This window comes from Bos javanicus, chromosome 14, assembly GCF_032452875.1.
Source record: "Bos javanicus breed banteng chromosome 14, ARS-OSU_banteng_1.0, whole genome shotgun sequence".
Classification (NCBI taxonomy): Eukaryota; Metazoa; Chordata; class Mammalia; order Artiodactyla; family Bovidae; genus Bos; species Bos javanicus.
The window spans coordinates 76238716-76260155 of NC_083881.1; the positions used below are offsets into that span (position 1 = coordinate 76238716).

The 21440-nt window shown below is 39.4% G+C and overlaps 1 protein-coding gene across 2 annotated transcripts in view; it reads right to left on the reverse strand.

Annotated features, from left to right (window-relative positions):
• CPNE3 (copine 3) overlaps positions 1–21440 on the reverse strand; it is a 48508-nt gene that overhangs the window by 16758 nt on the left and 10310 nt on the right. For both annotated transcript variants that reach the window (XM_061439437.1, XM_061439436.1), the window contains exons 2-9: positions 18315–18454; positions 17872–18051; positions 16278–16352; positions 14961–15032; positions 10210–10293; positions 8410–8499; positions 3903–4001; positions 363–449 (exon numbers count right to left, since the gene is read on the reverse strand). In XM_061439437.1, coding sequence (XP_061295421.1) covers positions 363–449; positions 3903–4001; positions 8410–8499; positions 10210–10293; positions 14961–15032; positions 16278–16352; positions 17872–18051; positions 18315–18446 — 819 coding nt within the window. In that variant the 5' untranslated portion in view covers positions 18447–18454. The remainder of the gene's footprint in view (positions 1–362; positions 450–3902; positions 4002–8409; positions 8500–10209; positions 10294–14960; positions 15033–16277; positions 16353–17871; positions 18052–18314; positions 18455–21440) is intronic.

Here is a 21440-nt window from a genome sequence, read left to right on the forward strand (position 1 = left end):
CACTCATTTAAGAAACTCTTGGATTTTTCCCCTTCACTCATAACATCTCATCTTGAAATTATAACCAGGACTGATGCACTGAGTTAAGTCATTTCCACTGATGCACCAGAAAAACACCAATGGTGCCCGGTATTTCCTAAGATAATGAAAAACTTTAATTTTTCCTTTGTTAGAGAGCTGTCAAATCTTGGAAGCAAAGTTACTTGAAAAAATTCTCTACTATTTCCTATTTTCTTCTCTAAAGGGGCCCAGATGCTCATGTAATTTTCAACTGTTCAAAGTGTTTGTGTGATATATACCATATTGATGGAAGAACTTAAAATGTGATCTCATTACACTATAAGCTGTCAAGAGCAACCAACCTCACAATGTTTCACACTGATCACCCCTGAATTCTTGTAGCTTTTCTTCTTTTGCCTCTTTTTTTCATTTATGCATTCAAATTCAACCTGTAGGAAGAAAAGACAAAATGTTCAATATTATTAGTGATATTAGAAAATGCCAATGTAAATTTAAGTGAATGACTTTTTTCTCTTAGAAACAAACCATCTACTGATATAGGTCTGTTACAAAATACAACTGTGAAACAACTGCACACTATATTATATATATGAAATATGTATCAGTCCCATTTCCTAAAAGCACTTCTAAAACTTTGTACCTTTTAAAATAGTTTCTAAGTATAAATGTTTCCTTTGTAGATCATTTCCTTATAAACGCTCCAAGTAATCATCTTTTTTCTTTATAACAAAAGAAATAAAATATTATTTTTAGCTGTCACCCACACAAAGTACAAAAACATACCGCTTGAAAAAGAAAAAAAACAACCATCAGAAAACAGAAATATATGAAGCCCAACTCTATGGTAAAATATGCAGCAAAGATCATTCCTTTCCACTGGGAATATGCATAGAAACAGATCTAATGTCTTCTTCCCACAAATAGACCATCTTCCCTTCCAAAGCCTACCCACTATGCCTCTGGAAGGCTTGGCTCGAGTCATCCTTCTCCATAGCATCAACTCCTGTTCTGGTCTTCTCTGATCACCATCTCTCTCATTAAGCTTCCACAACTACATAAAACTTACATACTTGACATTAATCTCAACTGTTTCATTTCATTAATTTTTTTCATAGCTAGGGTACAGTCACTTCCAAGTTATACCCTGAAATTCTCACTGTCTTGCCAAATAATAAGAGACACTCAGTGAATACTGGGTAAGTCACCTCTTCTGGTCAATAGAAAGCAACTTACATACTTTAGCCAGAGGCATTACTAATTTTCTAAGAATCAAACATTTAAAAATACCTTTGAAACAATGATACCAAACAAAATGATGTTTAAAAAAAAATCTCTTGATGGTTTAGGATCCTGCCAGAGTTTCAGTCATTATCATACACACTGCTGCTGCTGCTAAGTCACTTCATTTGTGTCCAACTCTGTGCGACCCCATAGACGGCAGCCCACCAGGCTCCCCCGTCCCTGGGATTCTCCAGGCAAAAGCACTGGAGTGGGTTGCCATTGCCTTCTCCAACGCATGAGAGTGAAAAGTCAAGGTGAAGTCGCTCAGTCGTATCCTACTCTTCGAGACCCCATGGACTACAGCCTACCAGGCTCCTCCGTCCATGGGATTTTCTAGGCAAGAGTACTGGAGTGGGTTGCCATTGCCTTCTCCATCATACACACTAATTATTGAATATTAGAGATGCAGAAATGCCCTAAGCAGAACTCTCATTGGTAAAAGGCTACATTACTTCACTTCATTTATCCACATTTGTACAGTATCCACCCAAGCAACAAGCACCGTTCTAGGTCCTGAACACAGAGTTGATAAGATAGAGTCCTGTCTTTGAAGATCGAGTGGGTAAACCTTGTCACTGTAATAGTATTAAAAGCCTCATTCTATCATGGGGGAGGGAAAGACCAAGTTAGCTGGATTTAGGAGAGTTCCGCATGCTAAGACGGCATCCTCTCCTCAACTGCACCAAAGGAGTGAGTTCCTAGACCCCGAACGCTTTATTTTTCCATCAATTATCTCATGTAATTCTGCCAACAACCTTGTAATGTAGGATTAATGTCCCCTTTTAGGAACTGAAGGGGCTTCCCACATAGCTCGGTTGGTAAATCAGCTGCCTGCAGTGCAGGAGACCCGGGTTCAATTCCTGAGTCAGGAAGATACCCTGGAGAAGGGAATGGCAACTTGCTCCAGTATTCTTGCCTAGAACATCCCCTGGACAGAGGAGCCTGGCGAGTTATGGTTCATGGTGTCGCAAGAGTCAGACACGACTTAGCGACTAAACTACCATCACCTACATGCTCTGTAAAGTATTACACAGTTAGTTTCTGGTTCATTCTCTTCTAAAAACAGGTCATTTACTGGTTCTGCAAAATAACAACAAACTGAAACCAGCGAAACAACGATACACATCACTCCTCATGTTTAGTTCTTTTAGGAAGCTTGCTTTATAGAAATGTTCAGATTGTCACAATTTTCCATTATTTCTGCCCTTAAAAATAAACATATATATCTTTCAGCAGAATATTTACAGCTGAATTTTACTGTTGTTTTTATTTAAACTGTTAATTCAACCTTTGCATTTAAACCATTAGGCGTGGTTGGAAAAGCCCTTCTTACTTCACACAAGTACTTCTGCTACACAAGTACCTGGGCTTTGTGACACAGGACTGTGCGCTCAGTCACTCAGTCATGTCTGACTCGTTGTGACCCCATGGACTATAGCCCACCAGGCTCCTCTGTCCATGGAATTCTCCAGACAAGAGTACTGGAGTGGGTTGCCATTTCTTACTCCAGGGGATCTTCGTGACCCAGGGATCAAATCCACATCTTCTGCATTGGCAGGCGGATTCTTACCCCTGAGCCACACGGCAAGCCTGTAGAGATAGGACTAGAGATCTCTGTATGACCTCCTGAGAATTCTAGTCCCACTATGTCAGCTCAAAACTCACTTCTCCCAATTATGTAAATCAAAAAGCTATTCAGTTTTGTTTATTCATTTAGTATTTAAGTTTTGATCTAAAACTATCAGTATCTTCTTTTGGGTCACTTCACTTACATAACTTGGTAAAAAAGACCTTGCCATCTGACCATAATCTCTTACCTTTTAAACTTCATGTTTGGATTTTCAAAAGCAAATGCTATATACGAGAGCATTATTCAGGTCACTAAGCAGGTAAAAACATTTCAGATTATTCTAGGCAAGCTAAAAAGAGAATTAACTTATTTCATTCAAACTAGAAAGTTAAGTAAGAGGGAAGCAGTTTATAAGTTTTATTTATAAAAAACACTCTGGAATAGTTTTTAGGCACTTTGCCATAGAGACAGGAAAGTTTCAGAAGCAATCGTAGAAATATGTGGGGATGCTAACTAACAAACTGAATGCAATTAAGGCAAACAAATGACCCTAACAAAGTCAGTCCATTAGATGGCAGCTTAAGACTACATAATTTGAAGTAGTATACCTATTCTTTTATCCATCCTTTGGGCAAGGACATGTCAGAGAGGGAGAGAAGGTAAAAGCCAATTTCTAAAGTATCCAAAAGGAGAATAAATGTCCACAGTTTAAGCCTTGGTATTTGTCTCATGTAGATATTAATTATTGTGGCCAATGAAATGCCAAGATCTTTAAAATGAAGGCTTTTCAAACAAACCACATAATTTGTCCATAGCGAAAGGAAACCAAACCTCTAAACATAAATGTAAACTCACCCCAAGTAAGAATTTTGAGTCATCTGACTACTTAAACAAAATCCAAAGATTTCAGAATATTACGTATTATAGAGTAAAAGCAAGGAAAGCTATTTGCTATTTCAAGAGAAAAAAATGAAGTAATAAATACAGAGCCAAGTATAAGGTATACTCAAATAACAAAGGCGCGACTCACAGGTGAGCTTCTGGAGGCTTCTTTCAGTTTTGTCATTGTGGTTTGAAAGGTTCCAATGAGATCATGCGACCCATCGTTGTCATAATCATAACACTCTACCTATAAGGAAGCATAATATAAATATATAAAAATATATACAATCTTGTTTAAAAGAACTGGTTGCAATAAATGGGACTTACCAAGAAGTGCACTTTTAATTCAAATAAGTGAAAATGTTTAATACACAGTCCTACTTGGAGAAGCAGGAACTAAGTTCCTAGAGGAATAATACTGAAACCCTTTCAAGCCCTGGCTATTCTTGGGATGGGATTCTAAGACAGATTGCAGGCACATGAAAAACACAAATACTGTTGAAATTCCATGTTGATCAGTTTCCAGTTCTTGTATATGCCCTTTACAAGTTCTAATAAAACTGAAATGCAATTAGACCTTCTCTCTCGCCCACTTTTCACCTTGCTATTTTACAGTGGCTAAAAGCCATTATCTATCTGAAGGAAGAAAGGAAGTCAGTATCCTAGGCAGCTAAAAATCATACAATTAAATTCTAGATGGTTTATAACTATGGAAAATGTATTTCATTAGCTGCAATCTGGTGAGGCTTGGCTTCTTTTAGGAGTTCGATTCAATGAAGTTGGATTTGCATCATTCTGAGGATCACAACTCCCACAATGAAAAGGAAAATTCCAGGAAAACAGTATTTAACCCACTGAGGAAGTGTCTACACTGGGCCATCACAACGCTGTTTCCATGTAAGACAAGGCCAAGTCCAGTCTGAGCTGTGGCTTCCATTAAATGCTCACTGTTTCTGAAAACACGTGGAAGAGAGCTGAGGGTATCTGATTCCCATGTTGGCAGATGCTGTCAAAGAGTAAATATTCACAGGAATATCTGAATATTCATTGCAGCGAGAAAATTAACACGGTGTGAACTCTTAGCAAGCAGAAGTGCTCACTGTGATCATAAATAACTTAAGTTTTTATACTGCTTTATAATTACAAACATTTCTTCCGCAAACATTCATTATGTGCACTGCACACAGCATCTACTGAGGATGTCAGGTAGACAGAAGAATTTAATAGTCTTAGAAGATGACCAATCTTGTGTGGTAACCGACAAAGCACATCTGTGCCAAGGAAACTTTTGAATACTTCTAGAGCCTGTGATTTAAGATAAAAGTCTATGATTGAAAAGCAATTTGCATTTACCCTATGCTATAATCCTTTACAAAGTTATATTAATCATCAAGCTAAAACACTTAGGATTTATATATATTCACCAAGCAAGGTGATTTTTCTTCCTCAGTTCTATGAAAAGTGAATTGAGTGCTTATCAAAACAGGAAGTCTTTCACTGCATATATTTTCATTATTTTTCAAGAGTAAAAATCAAACGATCAATAAATGAATACAAACTAGGTCTAGAATTGCAATTCTGAGTAACAGTAAGTGCTTTTATTTGTTTCTAGTACTTCAGTCAATTTATTTTTTTCATACTCAATTTAAAAATTGAGTATGAAAAAAATAAAAATGAGTATCAGATGTATAGATCAAGAGTGAACTCTTAGTAAGACCTATACATCTTGATCTTGAACTCTTGATCTATACATCTGATACTCATTTTTATTTTTTTCATACTCAATTTTTAAACCAAAAGTCCTTTATCTGACAGGAAATTAATGATATCAATAATTTTTCCAGAGGAATTAAAATTAAAGTTAAAATAATATTTTAATAATTTCATTTTTTAAAGTTTTTTTTTTTTTAATTACAGAAAACAGAACATTGGATTTTAGATTTACATTCAGGAAACTCCAATTTATACCTAAGACAACAAGATCAGGCTTTGATAAGACCAAGATTTTATTTAAATAAAACTTATGGAAGAGCTAAAACAGTTCATGTTTAGACTGTCCAAAACTTCTGGGAATGCACAACCATTTTTAGAATGTGATTCCTGATAACTCACTGTAATAAACATGTAGGAAAAGCTCACTGGTGCCCCATCAAAGACAAATGTTAGACGTTAAAGGAAAATGTGACATTTATTCTGCTGACATGTGCTCAGATACAGTCTGAGGCAAAGGGTGTAATGATTTATGTCATTTAATTTCTCTTCTCAAGAATTCAAAAACCAGTACTATTAGCTGTTTTAAACAACAGCTTCAGCAGTCTGTGAACCTGAAATGTACACATATATACACATGTGCATATGTATATATGCAAAGAATGCACACATCACACAATACTACAGTCACTAATGCATTCTCAGTTTAGACATGCATGGTTATTCTTCTTATTCACACACTCTTATGAAAATAATAATCCATGCTAGAATGGTAACACTGGGACGTTCACACTGCAGCAAAGAAATTACCAATGATTCCGACTCTGTTCTCTGCTCTATAACTCTGTCTACACCTCTAAGCACCTTCCAAACCCCAAGAGAATCGGTGATGGATGGCTTTCTGATGACTGCAAGAAATACAGAACTAAAGAAAGACAGACAGAGACGGGGTGGCGAACCAGCTGGCGCATAGTGAAAACAAGTGGAGAATCTTTTAAGAATGAAGACGTTCATCAGAGAAAGCTCAAAAAATCAGTTTACTTACTATAATAAAATAGCCCTGTGAGCATGACGCTGTGCACAAAAAAAAGAAGTTAAAGAAATATTGTTTCGTTGTTAATATATTATTACAAACAATCAAACAGTTTAGGCATTTTTTTCCTAGCCTTTCTTACTTCTTAGATCTAATGAAGCCTTAACTTGTTATTTTTAATGTGAAAAGCAAAAGGTCTAGATTTAATATAACAGTAAAAAGTGTCAACCACAGATTGGCCCTCTCCGTGGGGGCTTGCCATCACCTCTACAGGGATTAAATCAAGTGACGCAGCAGCTGCAGACCTTTAATGGCCCCTGAAGGAGTTTAGGGTGGAGAGCAGAAGGGAGGCACCCTGTGTTCAGGGAAAAACTGGCAGGACAGGTCTTCAGACAGTTAAATACTCGCAGGAGCTGATTTTATGAAGCCAATTCTTGCATCTCCGCATATCTAGAAAAGCACTAAAATCCTTCACGGTCACGACGGTTTCTCATGACTAGCAGAAGCTTCACAAGACTCGTAGAAACCTTTAGGGAAAACCTGTGCTTGATTCCATGTATTTCCCCCTTTACCAAAATCCCATAAACACTGACCTTTCCCCTGCCTCTCTGGAACAGTTTCTCAGAGCTCTCCGAGGTGCTGTCTCTGCAGCCCTCAGATTGTCCCAAATAAAACTTAACTCAAAACTCTCACGCTGTGCATTTTTTACAGTTGACCACAGTAATGTACAAAGCTACTTTTCTATTTATTTTGTACCAAAATTTTCACTGCTGTTTGAAATATCACACAAATCATATTGATCTTTAAAGTTCTCTGAAAAATGAGGAAAAAATTTATGGATCTAAGAAATGAAATGGTTTTCAATAATAATAGCATCTCTACTGTGTTTAACAGTTTATGAAACTTTTCACGTACATTAATTTAATCCTGATTTAATTTTGCCATGTAGACATTATGTTCTCCATTATATAAGTAAGGAAGTTAAGTAAGGAAGTTAGATAACCTGCTCAAGATCCCTTAGCTGGTTAAAGGTCTAAGTCAAGACTTGGACTGTGGTTTGACTCCAGGTCCCTTCATGACCTTTCCTGCTTTCACCATACTAATTATCAAAAGAAAAAAAAATTAAATAAACAAAAAACTCACCCCAGTTTGCTGACCTCTGCAATACATGAAAAGGCTCCTATCGGGAATCTTATGTAAAAAGGTGACTAATATAAACGTGTCTTTAAAATAATATATCTATATTGGCTAGAAGTGAAAACATTTAAGAAAATTCTTAGCTATCTGCTGCAGCTCCCTGCTTCTACTTTGCTTTCCTTTAAAAACTCTAAAACTAAAGCCATCCAAATGTTGTAGTAAATTATACCTTCCTCTGAGCGCTGGGAGTTGGTGATGGACAGGGAGGCCCGGCGTGCTGCAGTCCATGGGGTCACAAAGAGTCAGACACGACTGAGCGACTGGACTGAACTGAACATCAGTGACGCAAGTGTCACCACTATCGTGCTCTGCGCTGAAGGCGGAAGGAAGCTCTGGGTTCTCAGTTAAAGTAATACCTACTTTTATTGCAAGGGACACACCAAAGGCAAAGAGTGCAGTTAACCGTTTCCATTCCCAGAGCAGAAGAATCTTATTAAAAAGTAGGGAAGACTTTAATACGTTATTTTAAAAAATGAAGAATAAAATAAAAACCACAATGTTTGATTAAGCATTCAACAGATCAACAGATCACTCAAAATGTCTCTGCTCCTTTAGACTGACTGCTTATCAGAAACATTTCTATTTTAGCATTCCTAAATATACATAAAATTCAAACTTACATCATTTACTTTCTTTAAGTACTAGCCAATGAATTAATTTACAAAAGCAGTGAGTGTGTATGTGTGTACATAATATATATATAATTTCAAATTACCTTAATAGTTTTATCCATATCTCCATAGCACAGAGAGTTAAGAGAGATCTTAAAAGGCCTCCAAACAGGATTCAAGTTGTTTTTGACAACCTATTTAAAAAAATAATAATGAAGGTCAGTTAGAAAAACATGCCATTCGTCATCAATGTTCTGCTCTTGCCTTTCCCAGGTTCCCTCCAGGGGCACCATTCATCCTTCACCTCTTCACCCACCCAACTTCGTCAGTGAAAACCTAGCCAGGACCATATTATACACCTGTTATATGAAAAATGTGAGGGACTGTCTAGTCAAGATACATTCTGAGAAAGAAAAAAAACTGGGAAATGTATCCAGCCATTACAAGATGCATTTACAAATTACAGAAAATTATTGGTTTTGTTGGAAACCAGAGTTTTCACTGCAGGACACAAGATTCAAATATGGAATAAGAAAAGTTGGGAAAGGATCTTGCTATGTTTGATTTGAATGAGAAAAATGGTGTAAATTTATGATTTTAGGTTTTTTTAATGTTTAATATATATAAACATATATACACAAACATATTTATCATTTATGTCCACTGAAAAGGTCTGAAAGTGCTCAGCAGTAATGAGCACTCATACCCTGCTGTGCAAATCCTACCCTCTTAAAGGAAAAATCAGGCTTCCTAAGAGAAATAGTTCATTCCAGACGGGATAGGGTAAGTACTAGGTCAACTGACAACATAATTTCACATAAAATAAGACAGTGCTTAAAGACTGATTTGTTGTTGTTTAGTCACTAAGTCGCGTCTGACTCTTTGTGACCCCATGGACCATAGCCAGTCCATCTCCTCTGTCCATGGGATTTCCCAGGCAAGAATACAGGAGTGGGTTGCCATTTCCTTCTCCAGGGGATCTTCCCAACCCAGAGATCGAACCCAAGTCTCCTGCATTGGCAGGAGGGTTCTTTACCACTGAGTCACCTGGGAGTCCTGGGAACATAATAGCCAAATGCAAACTGTGAACCTGGAATGGACCCTGTATTAAACAAAACAAAACATAAAAATCGTGTTTGGGGAAATTGGGAGGATCTGAAGATGCATGGTATAGTAAATGATGTTACTAAATCAACGCTAACTCTCTCAGTTATGGAGGTGTGGAGAAACGCCTTTGTTCTTGAGAAATACCTGTAGCAGTTAAAGGTGAAGAGCCACGATGTCTGCTGCCTACATTAGGATAGTTTTGCAAAAGGGCATGGACGTGGGCGTGAACAAGAGAGAGCACACACCCGTGTGCAGGTGTGACCGTTTGATAAATCTAGGTGAAGGACACACTGGCATACATTTCAGTGTCCTTTACAGGATTTTAAAAGTAAGGCAGAGGGACGTCCCTGGGGGCCCAGAGGCGAAGAATCCACCCACCAACACGGGAGACACAGTTCAGTCCCTGGAGCATCCCACAGGCCTTGGGGCAACTAAGCCCATGAGTGCCACGACCACTGAACCACACGCCTGGAGCCCTCGGCCCACAGGAGAAGCCAGCAGTATGAGAAGCCCGGGCACCACCCTAGAGAGCAGAGCCCACTCACTGCAACCGCAGAAAGCCCGTGGGCAGCAGCAGAGACCCAGCTGAGCCAAAAGTAAAGAATTTAAAAACAACTAAGCATAGCAGCACCTTCTCATTTAAAAAAAAAGAAACGAGCACGCTGACCTTGTGTCTCTGGCAGTTATATACGTCTGAATTCAGATGAATATTTTTATAAATACATACATTTTTAAAATTCAGATTACCACAATTCCAAAGGAAACTTCAACCCTACTTTTCAAATTCAGATATTCACCTCCGTTCGATGAACCATTAGCCAGTTTCCATCAGATGTCTGCTTGTGGAACTCTAGGTAAGGATCTGACTTCCCAAATAGATCCTACATTAAAATAAAAAGCAAAGCAATTATTCTCCTCCTAAAACATGTGAAACACACTTTGTATATGTTACATGTCTGTAGTACCTGAAGTTTAATTCTATAGTACAGATAAACATATATATATACATATATATAGTACAATACAACAGTAAATACAAATCCCAATACATTCCTCACAAACATAAACCTGCTGAAGTCTACGAGGAGAACGTTTAAGGCATTCCTGATAAATGCTCATTATCCTTACACCCTTAAATCTCAAAACACAAGATGGCTTTAAAATACAGTGATCAATGGAACCCATGATTAACACAGGACGCTTTTAGCTGGTTTTCATTATTAGCAGCATTCACTCATTCAAACAGCACTAAGTAGTCTTATATAAACAATCCCATACAGTAGTCGTACTAGCTCCACGAGAGGCAGGACAAACTGGATTCAGAGGAGTTAAAGACTTTGCCAAAATCACACATCTAATGAAGTGATGGATCTGAGCCTTGAGTTCACATCTTACCCTTCTATGTCCAATACCTGTTCGGCAATCCCACACGTTTCTTTACACAAACGCAAGAGAGCACAGACAAGGAGACACGGGAAGTGCACAACAGAAGTGCTTGGAGAGCACAAGGCACACCCTATTTCCTCTGTGATTCACCACGCACAGCTCTCCTGTACAACGCGCAAGCACAGTGAGGGTGCAAACGTCCCCTCATGGCCATCTTACACACACACACCCAGATACTGTTCCACAGGGAGATAAAATCCTGGAGAGATGCACAAAGGTAAAGATAGTAAGATTGTGGATGACTTTACTTTCTCATTTTCATTTATCTTCGTTTTGAAATTTCTATCCTCCTTAGCATTACTACTTATTATTTGTGAAAGTGAAAAGACATTGGTTAAACCCACAGGAATGTAAGCAGATACATTCCTAAACCGAAGATTTTTTTCAGTCTTGAATTTACTTCAATATTAAATTAAGAACTAAGATAATATTATTTCCTTCCTCAGCATAGTTTAATGTTAAGAAAGGAATACATCTCTCATAGTCAAAAATAAAAACACAAAGACTACACAGAACTTTTAAAATTTAACCTTCTCTCTAAGAAGAATTTAAGCAATGTAATAAGCCTCTCTATGCTCCATTTTATAAAACTAGGAACAATATTATACCTAGAGAAGCTAACTTTCCCAAAAGCACATGAACGTCCTCTGTCTCTTTTATCTTAGAGATAATCTTTTGAGAAAGGTAGAATATCATTATTACTATAATGAAGGTCAAAAAACAGACCCTGCTTGACAGTTCATGAAACTGTCAACAGTAGAACTAAAACAAGAAGTAAAACTCCCTGAATCTTATCTCCAGGATAAGTTAAGTCAAAAGAACAAGACAGAGAGATGCATGTGTAGTATTAATATATCATGCTACACTTAATCAAAGACTGGGGCTGGGCTGGGGTATGGAAATGTAAATATATACATATACACAGGCGTGCACACTCATATCTACCTATATGACATATACATCCATATCTATCTATTTGTACGTTTATATACACACAGAGAGACACACGTGTACATACACACACAAAAAAAACCCTTCGTTTTTTGGAAAATGAAGGATTAAGCCATTAAATATAAATTTTACAAACGAATAAAATACAGCAAGAGAAAAAACTGCAGCGTGGACAGGGAAAGAAGCTAAATTTGTTGAATATACCGTTTTCTATTGGCTTTTGAACCATCTTATACATGATTATACAGCAAAATTAAACCCCCAAAATTTTAAAGCAATCTCTAAATACCAAAAGCAAAATTTGATTATGTGTTAATGTTACAGCATAACCACTTGGAGAACAATTATTCCTTTAAAACCCAAGAATTAAATTCGTATAATTCAAGTGGAATATATAACCCTAAAGGCAAAAAGAACTTCAAAGAAAGCTCAAACTACTTTCAGTAAAAATATTTTTGCTATAACATGTATATTTGTATTCTTAAACTGTTAGATATAATGTAGGGCAAAACATAAGCAGTTACGTTAATTTCCTTATGAATCAACATTTGACATAAGTAAAAATAGGTGCAACTACAGAATTAAAGAAATAACAGCCTTGTAATTTTACATTTGAATTGGAATTTGTTATACAAGTTTACGATTTAGTTTTCCTTAAAAAAGAAAAGACTTTCCGATAGCTATCTACTGAAAAGTCCTAGAAAGAATGAGCAACAGCAATCAATAAACATTAAGCACCCCTAGTACCACATCGTGGACTCACCATAGAAAAGCTCCCTTTAATCTGCCAATCTGGGGCAGAAATTAGATAAAATAAGCATGGAATATCTGTCATGCCACAGAGCAAGAAGCTAGCCAAAGACTTCTGAGACCGTGCCAAATGGCTCAGGAACAAACTTAAACAGGCCCCCCCATAGGTCAAACCTAGGATGCTTGAAGCATCAAAAGTATGAATAGAGTTCCTAGAAATACTAAAAAAAAATTTTTTTTAAGTTCTTCTGTAAAAGTCACGTTTAAAGAAATTTATTCTTCTAAAAAATAGTAAATATTAAAAAAAAAAATCAAACACTTCAACTTGCCTTTTCTGGACAAACTATCTTGGAATAAATAAATACCTAATGTGAAGAAAGATACTTCTCTCTAGAGAAGTATTCTCGCTAATAAAAGAAGAAGCAATGACAGCATGAGAATAACACTATTTTAAGGCTCTTAATTGGAGAAGGCAATGGCACCCCACTCCAGTACTCTTGCCTAGAAAATCCCATGGACAGAGGAGCCTGGTAGGCTGCAGTCCATGGGGTCGCTGAGGGTCGGACACGACTTCACTTTCATGCATTGGAGAAGGGAATGGTTACCCACTCCAGAGTTCTTGCCTGGAGAATCTCAGGGATGGGGGAGCCTGGTGGGCTGCCGTCTATGGGGTCACACAGAGTCGGACACGACTGAAGCGACTTAGCAGCAGCAGCAGCAGCAGCAGCAGCAAGACTCTTAATAAGATAGTATATCTAGGTAGTTACCATCAGTGGTCACTAAGACCCCAAAAAACAGAACTTGACAATGTGAGCCTCTTGATGGAATTAGTGTCACCACCTATGAAATTCATACCAATTCAAAATGCCACGAGATCATACCTCTAGATTCAATTTCAGCTGATAGAAATCAGGAAATAAAATATGGAGAGACAAACATATTACATGACATCACAGGGATTTAATTAGTGTATACTGTGTGTGAAAACTTCTATAGGACAAAGGAGTCAGTTTATTGAATAAATCCATGGATGGATGGATAGGATGGAGGGAGAGACAGGGAACAAGAGAGCAATAGAGAAAAAGGGAAGAAGTAAAGGGAAGGGGAGAACGTAAAGATTAAAAAATGTAAGAGACACATTAATCAACTGTATTATTTAAAAAGTCCTTAGAGATACATCCACATTTACGGATGCAGTGATATGCTGCCTGGGAGGAGAGAAAGTAGACAGGGGTAGGGATGAGATAAAATTGGTCATGAGCTTTAACATTTTTAAAGATAGGTGGTAGGAACACGGAATTTTTTAGAAATACTATTCTATTTTTGTGTATGTTTAAATTTTTCCAAAATATTTTTTAAAAGATAACTGACTACTGGTCTAAGATATTTGTAAACTGCATTGTAAGGTAGATGAAAATGATGAAGAATATTGATTGCATTATAGAATTACATACAAAATTCACTCAAAGAATTATTCCAATCCAGGGTATACACTACACTTAAGTGTTCTTATTAGTACTCATCCTAAATTTTGAATGCAGAAAGGAAAGTGAAAGTGAAAGTTGCTCAGTCGTGTCCAACTCTTTGTGACCCCGTGGACTACACAGTCCATGGAATTCTCCAGGCCAGAATACTGGAGTGGGTAGCCTTTCTCTTCTCCAAAAAAGAAAAGGCTTTGCTGAATTCTGATTCAATATCTGTGCTTCAGCCGTGTCCAACACTTTGAGACTCTATGTACTGAAGCCCGCCAGGCTCCTCTGTCCATGGGATTCTCCAGGCAAGAATACTGGAGTGGATTGCCAAGCCCTCCTCCAGGGGATCTTCCAGACCCAGGGATCGAACCCACGACTCTTATGTCTCCTGCATCGGCAGGCAGGTTCTTTACGACTCTTACGTCTCCTGCACTGGCAGGCAGGTTCTTTACGACTCACGTCTCCTGCATTGGCAGGCAGGTTCTTTACGACTCTTACGTCTCCTGCACTGGCAGGCAGGTTCTTTACGACTCTTACGTCTCCTGCATCGGCAGGCAGGTTCTTTACCACTAGCGCCACCTTTCCTTTCCCAAAGAGGAAAATCTAATCAACAAAGCATGGGATTTTCGCTTTTTTCCTTAAGTAATTCAAATACACTCTAAAATATCTCTTACAATAACGTTAATGCTTGTATTAACTCTTCTTTTAAGCTATACAAACTCTTCGGTTACATCCAGAGGAAAGAGGTAAAGAGAAATATCTTCTGCTTAAACACACATCCAGAAAATAGAAATTGGAAATAACATTCTAAATGACGCTTTAGATGATAGAGTTCATAATATTAATTGCATTATTATTTTTTCAAAACGTGACCAATGTGAGGGGAAAAAAAGATGATATCCTTGTTGAAATCTGCATCACCCACCTACCTTATTATCCAGTTTTCTTGCTTCCATTTCAAACAAGACAATTCTGTTATCCTTTATTTCTTCAGCTGAAATCTATGAGTAGACAAGGTAAGTAAAAGAAAGTGTTTTGGGGATTCTGATACAGTCATGAAGTATTGATTTAGTCTGTTATCTAATAGTATACAAAGTCTACACTAACATAGGGTAGTCTAAAATAAGTAACAAAATGGTACCATTAAGAAAGATTTGTCATTATTTCCTTTATGCATGTGAAATAAATATATTTTCAAAATACGCCTAATTTACACATGCAACTTTCTTTTTAATGTTGTTGCCAAAACTGGATCTTCCTTCTTCCGATGGAAAAAATCAAAGCCATGCACAGCACTAGCGAGAGCTCTCCAGAGATGGAGAAGCATGAGTAAGTTATACCTAGAGAACATTACACATTCAAATATCAGCTCCGTATTTTTCATCCAAGGTAACTGAAAGACTTACTCTACTCAAAAACAAATTCCAGGCTGTGATGGTCCCAAAAGCCATAAAGCTAACTACTTGTAATGATCTCTGTTCCCCACATAGAAGTCAACACCCCCAACAGACTGGACATTCTTATGGCACCTAACCTAGAGCAAACTACTCTGAGAAATGTGTTTGATAGTTGCAATAATCCTCAAACACGACTCTCTCAGGGAGTCATTCCCGGGCAGAGCTAAAGTAAGACAGCTCTTCAGACAGCTGTGACTACCCAGACAGCTAGAACATTTAGAACATTTAAAAGCATGGCACTATATAATTTGAAATCTAAAATAAGATAATACGTATATTCACTTGCCCAGGTCCAGCAATCAGCAAGGAAAAATTTAGGTAAGAGGACAGATAGCAAAGTGCACATGCGCGCGCACACACACACACACACACACACAAAAACATGGTTAAGAGCTGAGCGGTTCAATGGCCATGTCATACTACAAGATCATTCTCGAATCAAAACCACTATGGAAAGTTTCTGTCATGCTGAGGGGCCTACGTTTGATTTGTTGAGAGCCAAATTGATCCATTCACATTATTACGTAATTTCCTCCTAATCTGGGAATCGATGCTTCCATCAGGAAGAGGCAAGCATTAGCACGATGCGTGTGACTTTCTTTTAGGCACAGCACAGTTTCCATGTGCGATCACTCTAAGGCAAGTCAAGGGTGGGTGGAGGGCAACATTCAGGATCAAACGATAACGCCTGCTGTAGAATCTCTGTCTGATATACACAGTCTCAGCTTGTCCTCTTGTGCTAAGTCTCAGGAGGCAAAAGAACTTGTATTTTAAAGGGTCTTATTTTACCGTAATGCTCCCTTTTCCTGCAGGTCTGCCATTTTTAAGCACCAGTGGTCGCGTTAGCTTCTTACTGGAAACAATCTGTTAAAATCGGAAAGTGATACAAAGAGCTATTTCACTTCAACATGTAAACGTTTAAACTAAACAGTTTTCAAAAGACAGTTGAGAATAAAGTATAGAAAGTTATTAGAAACGGAAACATTAAGTTCATTCCTTGAAGATATGGAGATTACAAAATGCATCTGCACCCAAATGGAAAAGACTCCCAAGGAGCCAATCCTGGCGGATAAAATCTCCCCACACCACTAGTTTCTTTATCAACCACTTCAAATTCTTCCTTGTAAAGAAAAAAGAGGGCCAGATTCTCATCACATATACAAATCCCTAAGCTGAAACGAAACCCCTATAGGAAACAGGGGTTACCTGCCAATTTTTCAACTGACACATAACTTCAATGTATGATCCTCATAAGATATCATTTTGATTAGAATAATACAGTAAGCACACATACTCTCACACAAGTATGTTTCTCAAATTTGCTATAATTTTAGATACAGTGATTTTTTTCCAAAAAATAAATACTTCTTTAATTTTCTTTTTGATACAACTATCAAAGTTTTAGAAATCTGACCAGCTCCATGTTGTCCTTGAGACACAGGAAATACAATGATCTCCAAAAAATTCAAGACTAAAAGATAAACTCATAAAAGACAAATCTTAGATGTCACCCACTGAAAGAAAATAACCCCTCCCTCTGAAAGTCCCATAAACATGGTCACTGGCTCTCCTTTGAAGTCAAACCGAGCTGGGAGCACAATGGTGAGCCCACAGACACACCCGTGCTCCGACCCAACCTGTGATATCCTAGAAAGACAGAAAATTAAGCAACTACAATAAAATATGATGAACATTAAGGTAGAAGGAGTGGAGAAGACCACCAAGTGAGCACAGCAGGGTGACCCAAACGACTCTAGGGTGTCAGAGAAGGCTTTGCGAGGGGGCGTTGGGTTCATACCCAAGGCAAAAGGAGGAGCAAGCCAGGAAAAGGGACTGTGCTGGGCTATCAAGGGGTCAAGAGGCATCGGTCATGCAAGTTAGAACGTCAGAGAAGTTGCCGTCACCTTGACACCATTTATGACCTAAACGTAAGAACAACACTGTACTGCAGACAAGCAGCTAGAGTAACGGGACTGTTTATTGAAATGGCAAATGGAACATCTTTAACTCATAAGAACTAATATACACTCTACAAAAAAACCCATGGTCCCTACCCCCATAAAAAGTAAGATAAATTCCATAATGTTTAAGGCAAACACAAGCTCAGTTGCTCAGTCGTGTCCGACGCTTTGTGGCCCCATGGACTGTATCCCTCCAAGCTCCTCTGTCCATGGGATTTTCCAGGCAAGAATACCGGAGTGGCTTGCCACTTCCTACTCCAGGGGATCTTCCCAAGCCAGGGATCAAACCCAAGTCTCTGCACTGGCAGGTAGATTCTTTACCACTAGTGCCACCTGGAAAGCCCAACAATTATAGAGAATTTATCAAAAACACCTGATGCTTTGGTTCAACTGTAGAAAACACCTGTACCATTCATACTTACTTGTCCAAGGGTGCATTCACATTCTCCCAAGAAGTCATCATCGCTCAGCTCGACAGTTTTGTTGTCGATGTCATAAATCCCAAATTTCAATTTCTGAACCACTTCAAAGTAGTAATCAATAATAAATGTCTTGGAGAATTTGGGGTTCAAGCAATTCTTAATCCTTTCTGTGCGCTCAACCTATATTCACCCCACCAAAACAAAAAAAGTTACCTCAGATGAAAGGTGCATTTGTTTATTATCTTTATATACTACATGTGACTAAATATTGGCATGATAGCTAAAAGAAGTGTCTATATGTATATGAAATATTTCACAATCAAGGACTAATTTGCCTGAAAAACTGCACTAACAGATGAGATGGCTTTATTTTTTAAATAAACTCTTCATATTGTCAAAAAAGCAACTCAGGTGGCGTTTCAGCTGCAAGTATTTAATATTACCTCATACCACTGTTGACCACTCGTATTCAAAAATAACACACATAGAGGGTCTGACTTTGACCCTATGTCTTTATCCAGAAGATTGTCACAGGAAATATTCAGCTCCACCTTTGTGACGCACTGGGCAGCCATCTCTTGAGCTGTGAGAAAAAGAAAGAAATGAGTAAGCCAGTGAAGCGGTGCCTTTAACAAGCACATGCTTTCCTTGGGATTTCCCTCAAGGTTCAGCGGCTACGACTCTGTGTTCACTTCCATCCGGGGTTTGATCCTGGTCAGGGAACTCAGACCCTGAAAGCTATGTGAAGCAGCCAAAAAAAGAACAAAGAAAAAGGCACATGCATTGTTAATGAAACACCTAAATTCTTAAGACACACAGTCAGAACAGGATAACAGAGTGGACTTGCTGGAATAAGACTGTTGCATGTGTCTCCAGGGGACTCAGATGCCTCATGACCCCGTGCCAATCATACTGCTTCCGCCAGGTTATCTTTCTGGGATAAAACTCATTTTACAGTGTGACAATAAAATGCAGCTTTCAAGATGGCAAATAAGATATACTAATCTTCTTATCATTTCCCTGTACATTTTACCCTTCAGAAAAAGTCCAAGTGTAATCGTGACCTTTCACGGAAAGGCAAACATAGCCTTCTGCTTCACGAGACAGATTAAACCTCAACCTTAATTTTAACTTTGTTTGTTTGACAAAATACTGAGTGAGATACTTGCTGTTTTCAAGGAATTTTGGCTAAGACCCAGACCTGGGGAATAAAAGACCCTCACACACCCCTGCGCCCCTCCCTGCACGTTTTCGAGCAGTGGTCCTCAAGCCTGGCTGCTCTTGGAATCACCCGGGGCGCTTACAAAGCCCCTCAGGCTGGTGGCCCACACAAAGAGATGTGCTCTAACTGGTTTAGGGTGCAGCCTGGGCGTTGCTCCTTGGATAATTTCCATGTGCAGACAAGGTCGACAAACTACCATCTACAGAGCACGCTCAGCTGCTTCAGTCGTGTCCAGCTCTTCACGGCGCTGTGGACTGTAGCCCACCAGGCTCCCCTGTCCATGGGACTTTTCAGGCAAGGATACCGGAGAGGGTTGTCCCTCCTCCTCCAGGGGATCTTCTCGACCCAGGGATCGAACCAGAGTCTCCACTGTCTTTTGCATGACAGTGTGTGTCCGTCGCTCAGTCACGTGTCTGACTCTTTGCAACCCGTGGACTGTAGCCCGCCAAGCTTCTCCATCCATAGGATTCTCCAGGCAAGGATGCTAGGAGTGGCTTGCCATTTCCTTCTCTGGGAGATCTTCCCCACCCGGCGATCGAACCCGGGTCTCCCACATTGCAGGCAGACTTTTTACAGTTTGAGCCACCGGGGAAGCCTAGGTCATTACAGCCTGTGTTACTGGCGGTTTCTTTACTGCTGAGCCACTGGGGAAGCACGACCTACAATGTATCCAGCAAACGAGCATGGCTTCCCTTTCCTCAAGACAACCCGAGAGTTGGCCTCGCGTTCACTCATCCTGCTTGCCCCAACTCGCCATCAGGATACAGAGAGGACCCGGGAGCGGGCAGAGCGGTGGGCGCTGCCCTGAGACGCAGGCGGGGTTGAGGGTGAGCCCTTTCTTCCCTGAACCAGGGGAAAGGGCCTGCAGGTATCAGAAGAGGAAGCGGGCATTGCACTCCCCAGCTGGAAGTCCACCTGGCTGGCAGTCTAAAGCAAAGTGAAGCTTTCGGGTCCTAGCGGTAGAAAAGTACCCTCTCCCTTAGAGCTGCTGGCAACGTCCTTAGAATGTGGAGTGGTTAGTGCCCTTTGCACTCCATTTTGAGCTGAAATTCTGAAAATACAGTAGAATAAATCTACTCATCATCTTGTTACAGTCAAGAGATTTCTGGGCTCTACAAAATGTGTGGTCAAGTCTGAAATAATAAGGATTACTATTACAAGGGGCTTCCTAGGTGGCCCTAATGGTCAAGAATCCACCTGCCAGTGCAGGAGACACAAGAGATGTGGGTTGGATCCCTGGGTCGGGAAGGTCCCCTGGAATAGGAAGTGGCACGAGTGGGTGCTAAGCTGCCTCAGTCATGTCCAGCTCTTTTTGACCCTATGGACTGTAGCCCAAAGGGCTCTTTTGTCCACGGGATTCTCCAGGCAACAATCCTGGAGTGGGTTGCCTTGCCCTCCTCCAGGGGATCATCCTGACCCAGGGGTCAAACCCGCATCTCCTGCGTTGCGGGTGGATTCTTTTATTGCTGAGCCACTGGGGGAGCCCAGTGAAGGTAATCCTTACATGTAAAGTCAGTCTCATAGGAAAGAGACATCACATATCAGAAGAGTGTTATTTTTCCCTTAACAGTGCTCACACAAGAGATACAAAAACAACATGCCAGGCACACGATTATTGAGCATTATTAAACTGCTGACAGCTACTAGCAGTGCTCCTCGCCCCGCCTGAAAAGGACTCTCAACGCAGCACCAATTTTATCTAGAAACCCATTATGGCTGAATGCAAATGGGAGAAATTACATAAACACATTGGTCTGAAACATTCTGAATATTTAACATGAAGATGTTATTTTCATTTCCTTTCTAAGTAATTATTGAGCACAGAATAATTTTTATTCAATTATATTAAAATGTTCAGCTTTTTAAAGAGCAATAGGCATTCTTTCATGATGGAAGAAAATGAAGCAACTATTTTGTATCCTTTAGTATGGAAAATAGGAGACGTTCCTGGGACAAGCGGTTGGGCAGAGGAAGCCATGTGACAGAGAAGATAGGAAGGGTCCCCAGGATTAGACAACGGCTTCTCTGATGGTACAGATCGCTTACTGGGGAGTCATCTGGTTTCTAAATGCAAATAACTCCTAGAAAGCTTCTCAGTCATTCTCCGAGTCACCCGAACTTTCCTGAATCAACACTATATAACACAGATCAGTCAAAGGAATTGAAAATTAAGGCCTAATATCTTAAGTAGGACCTGAGGTGTGAAATTTAAGGCATATGGTTTTTCCCACGACCTCGCTGAAAATCCTTCAGTCTCGTCTGCTCCCGAGTTTCCATCTTCCCTCGGCAGCAGAGTCCGCCTGCGATAACCCCAAATCTCTCCAAGGTGGAGGCACAGCATCTTCCT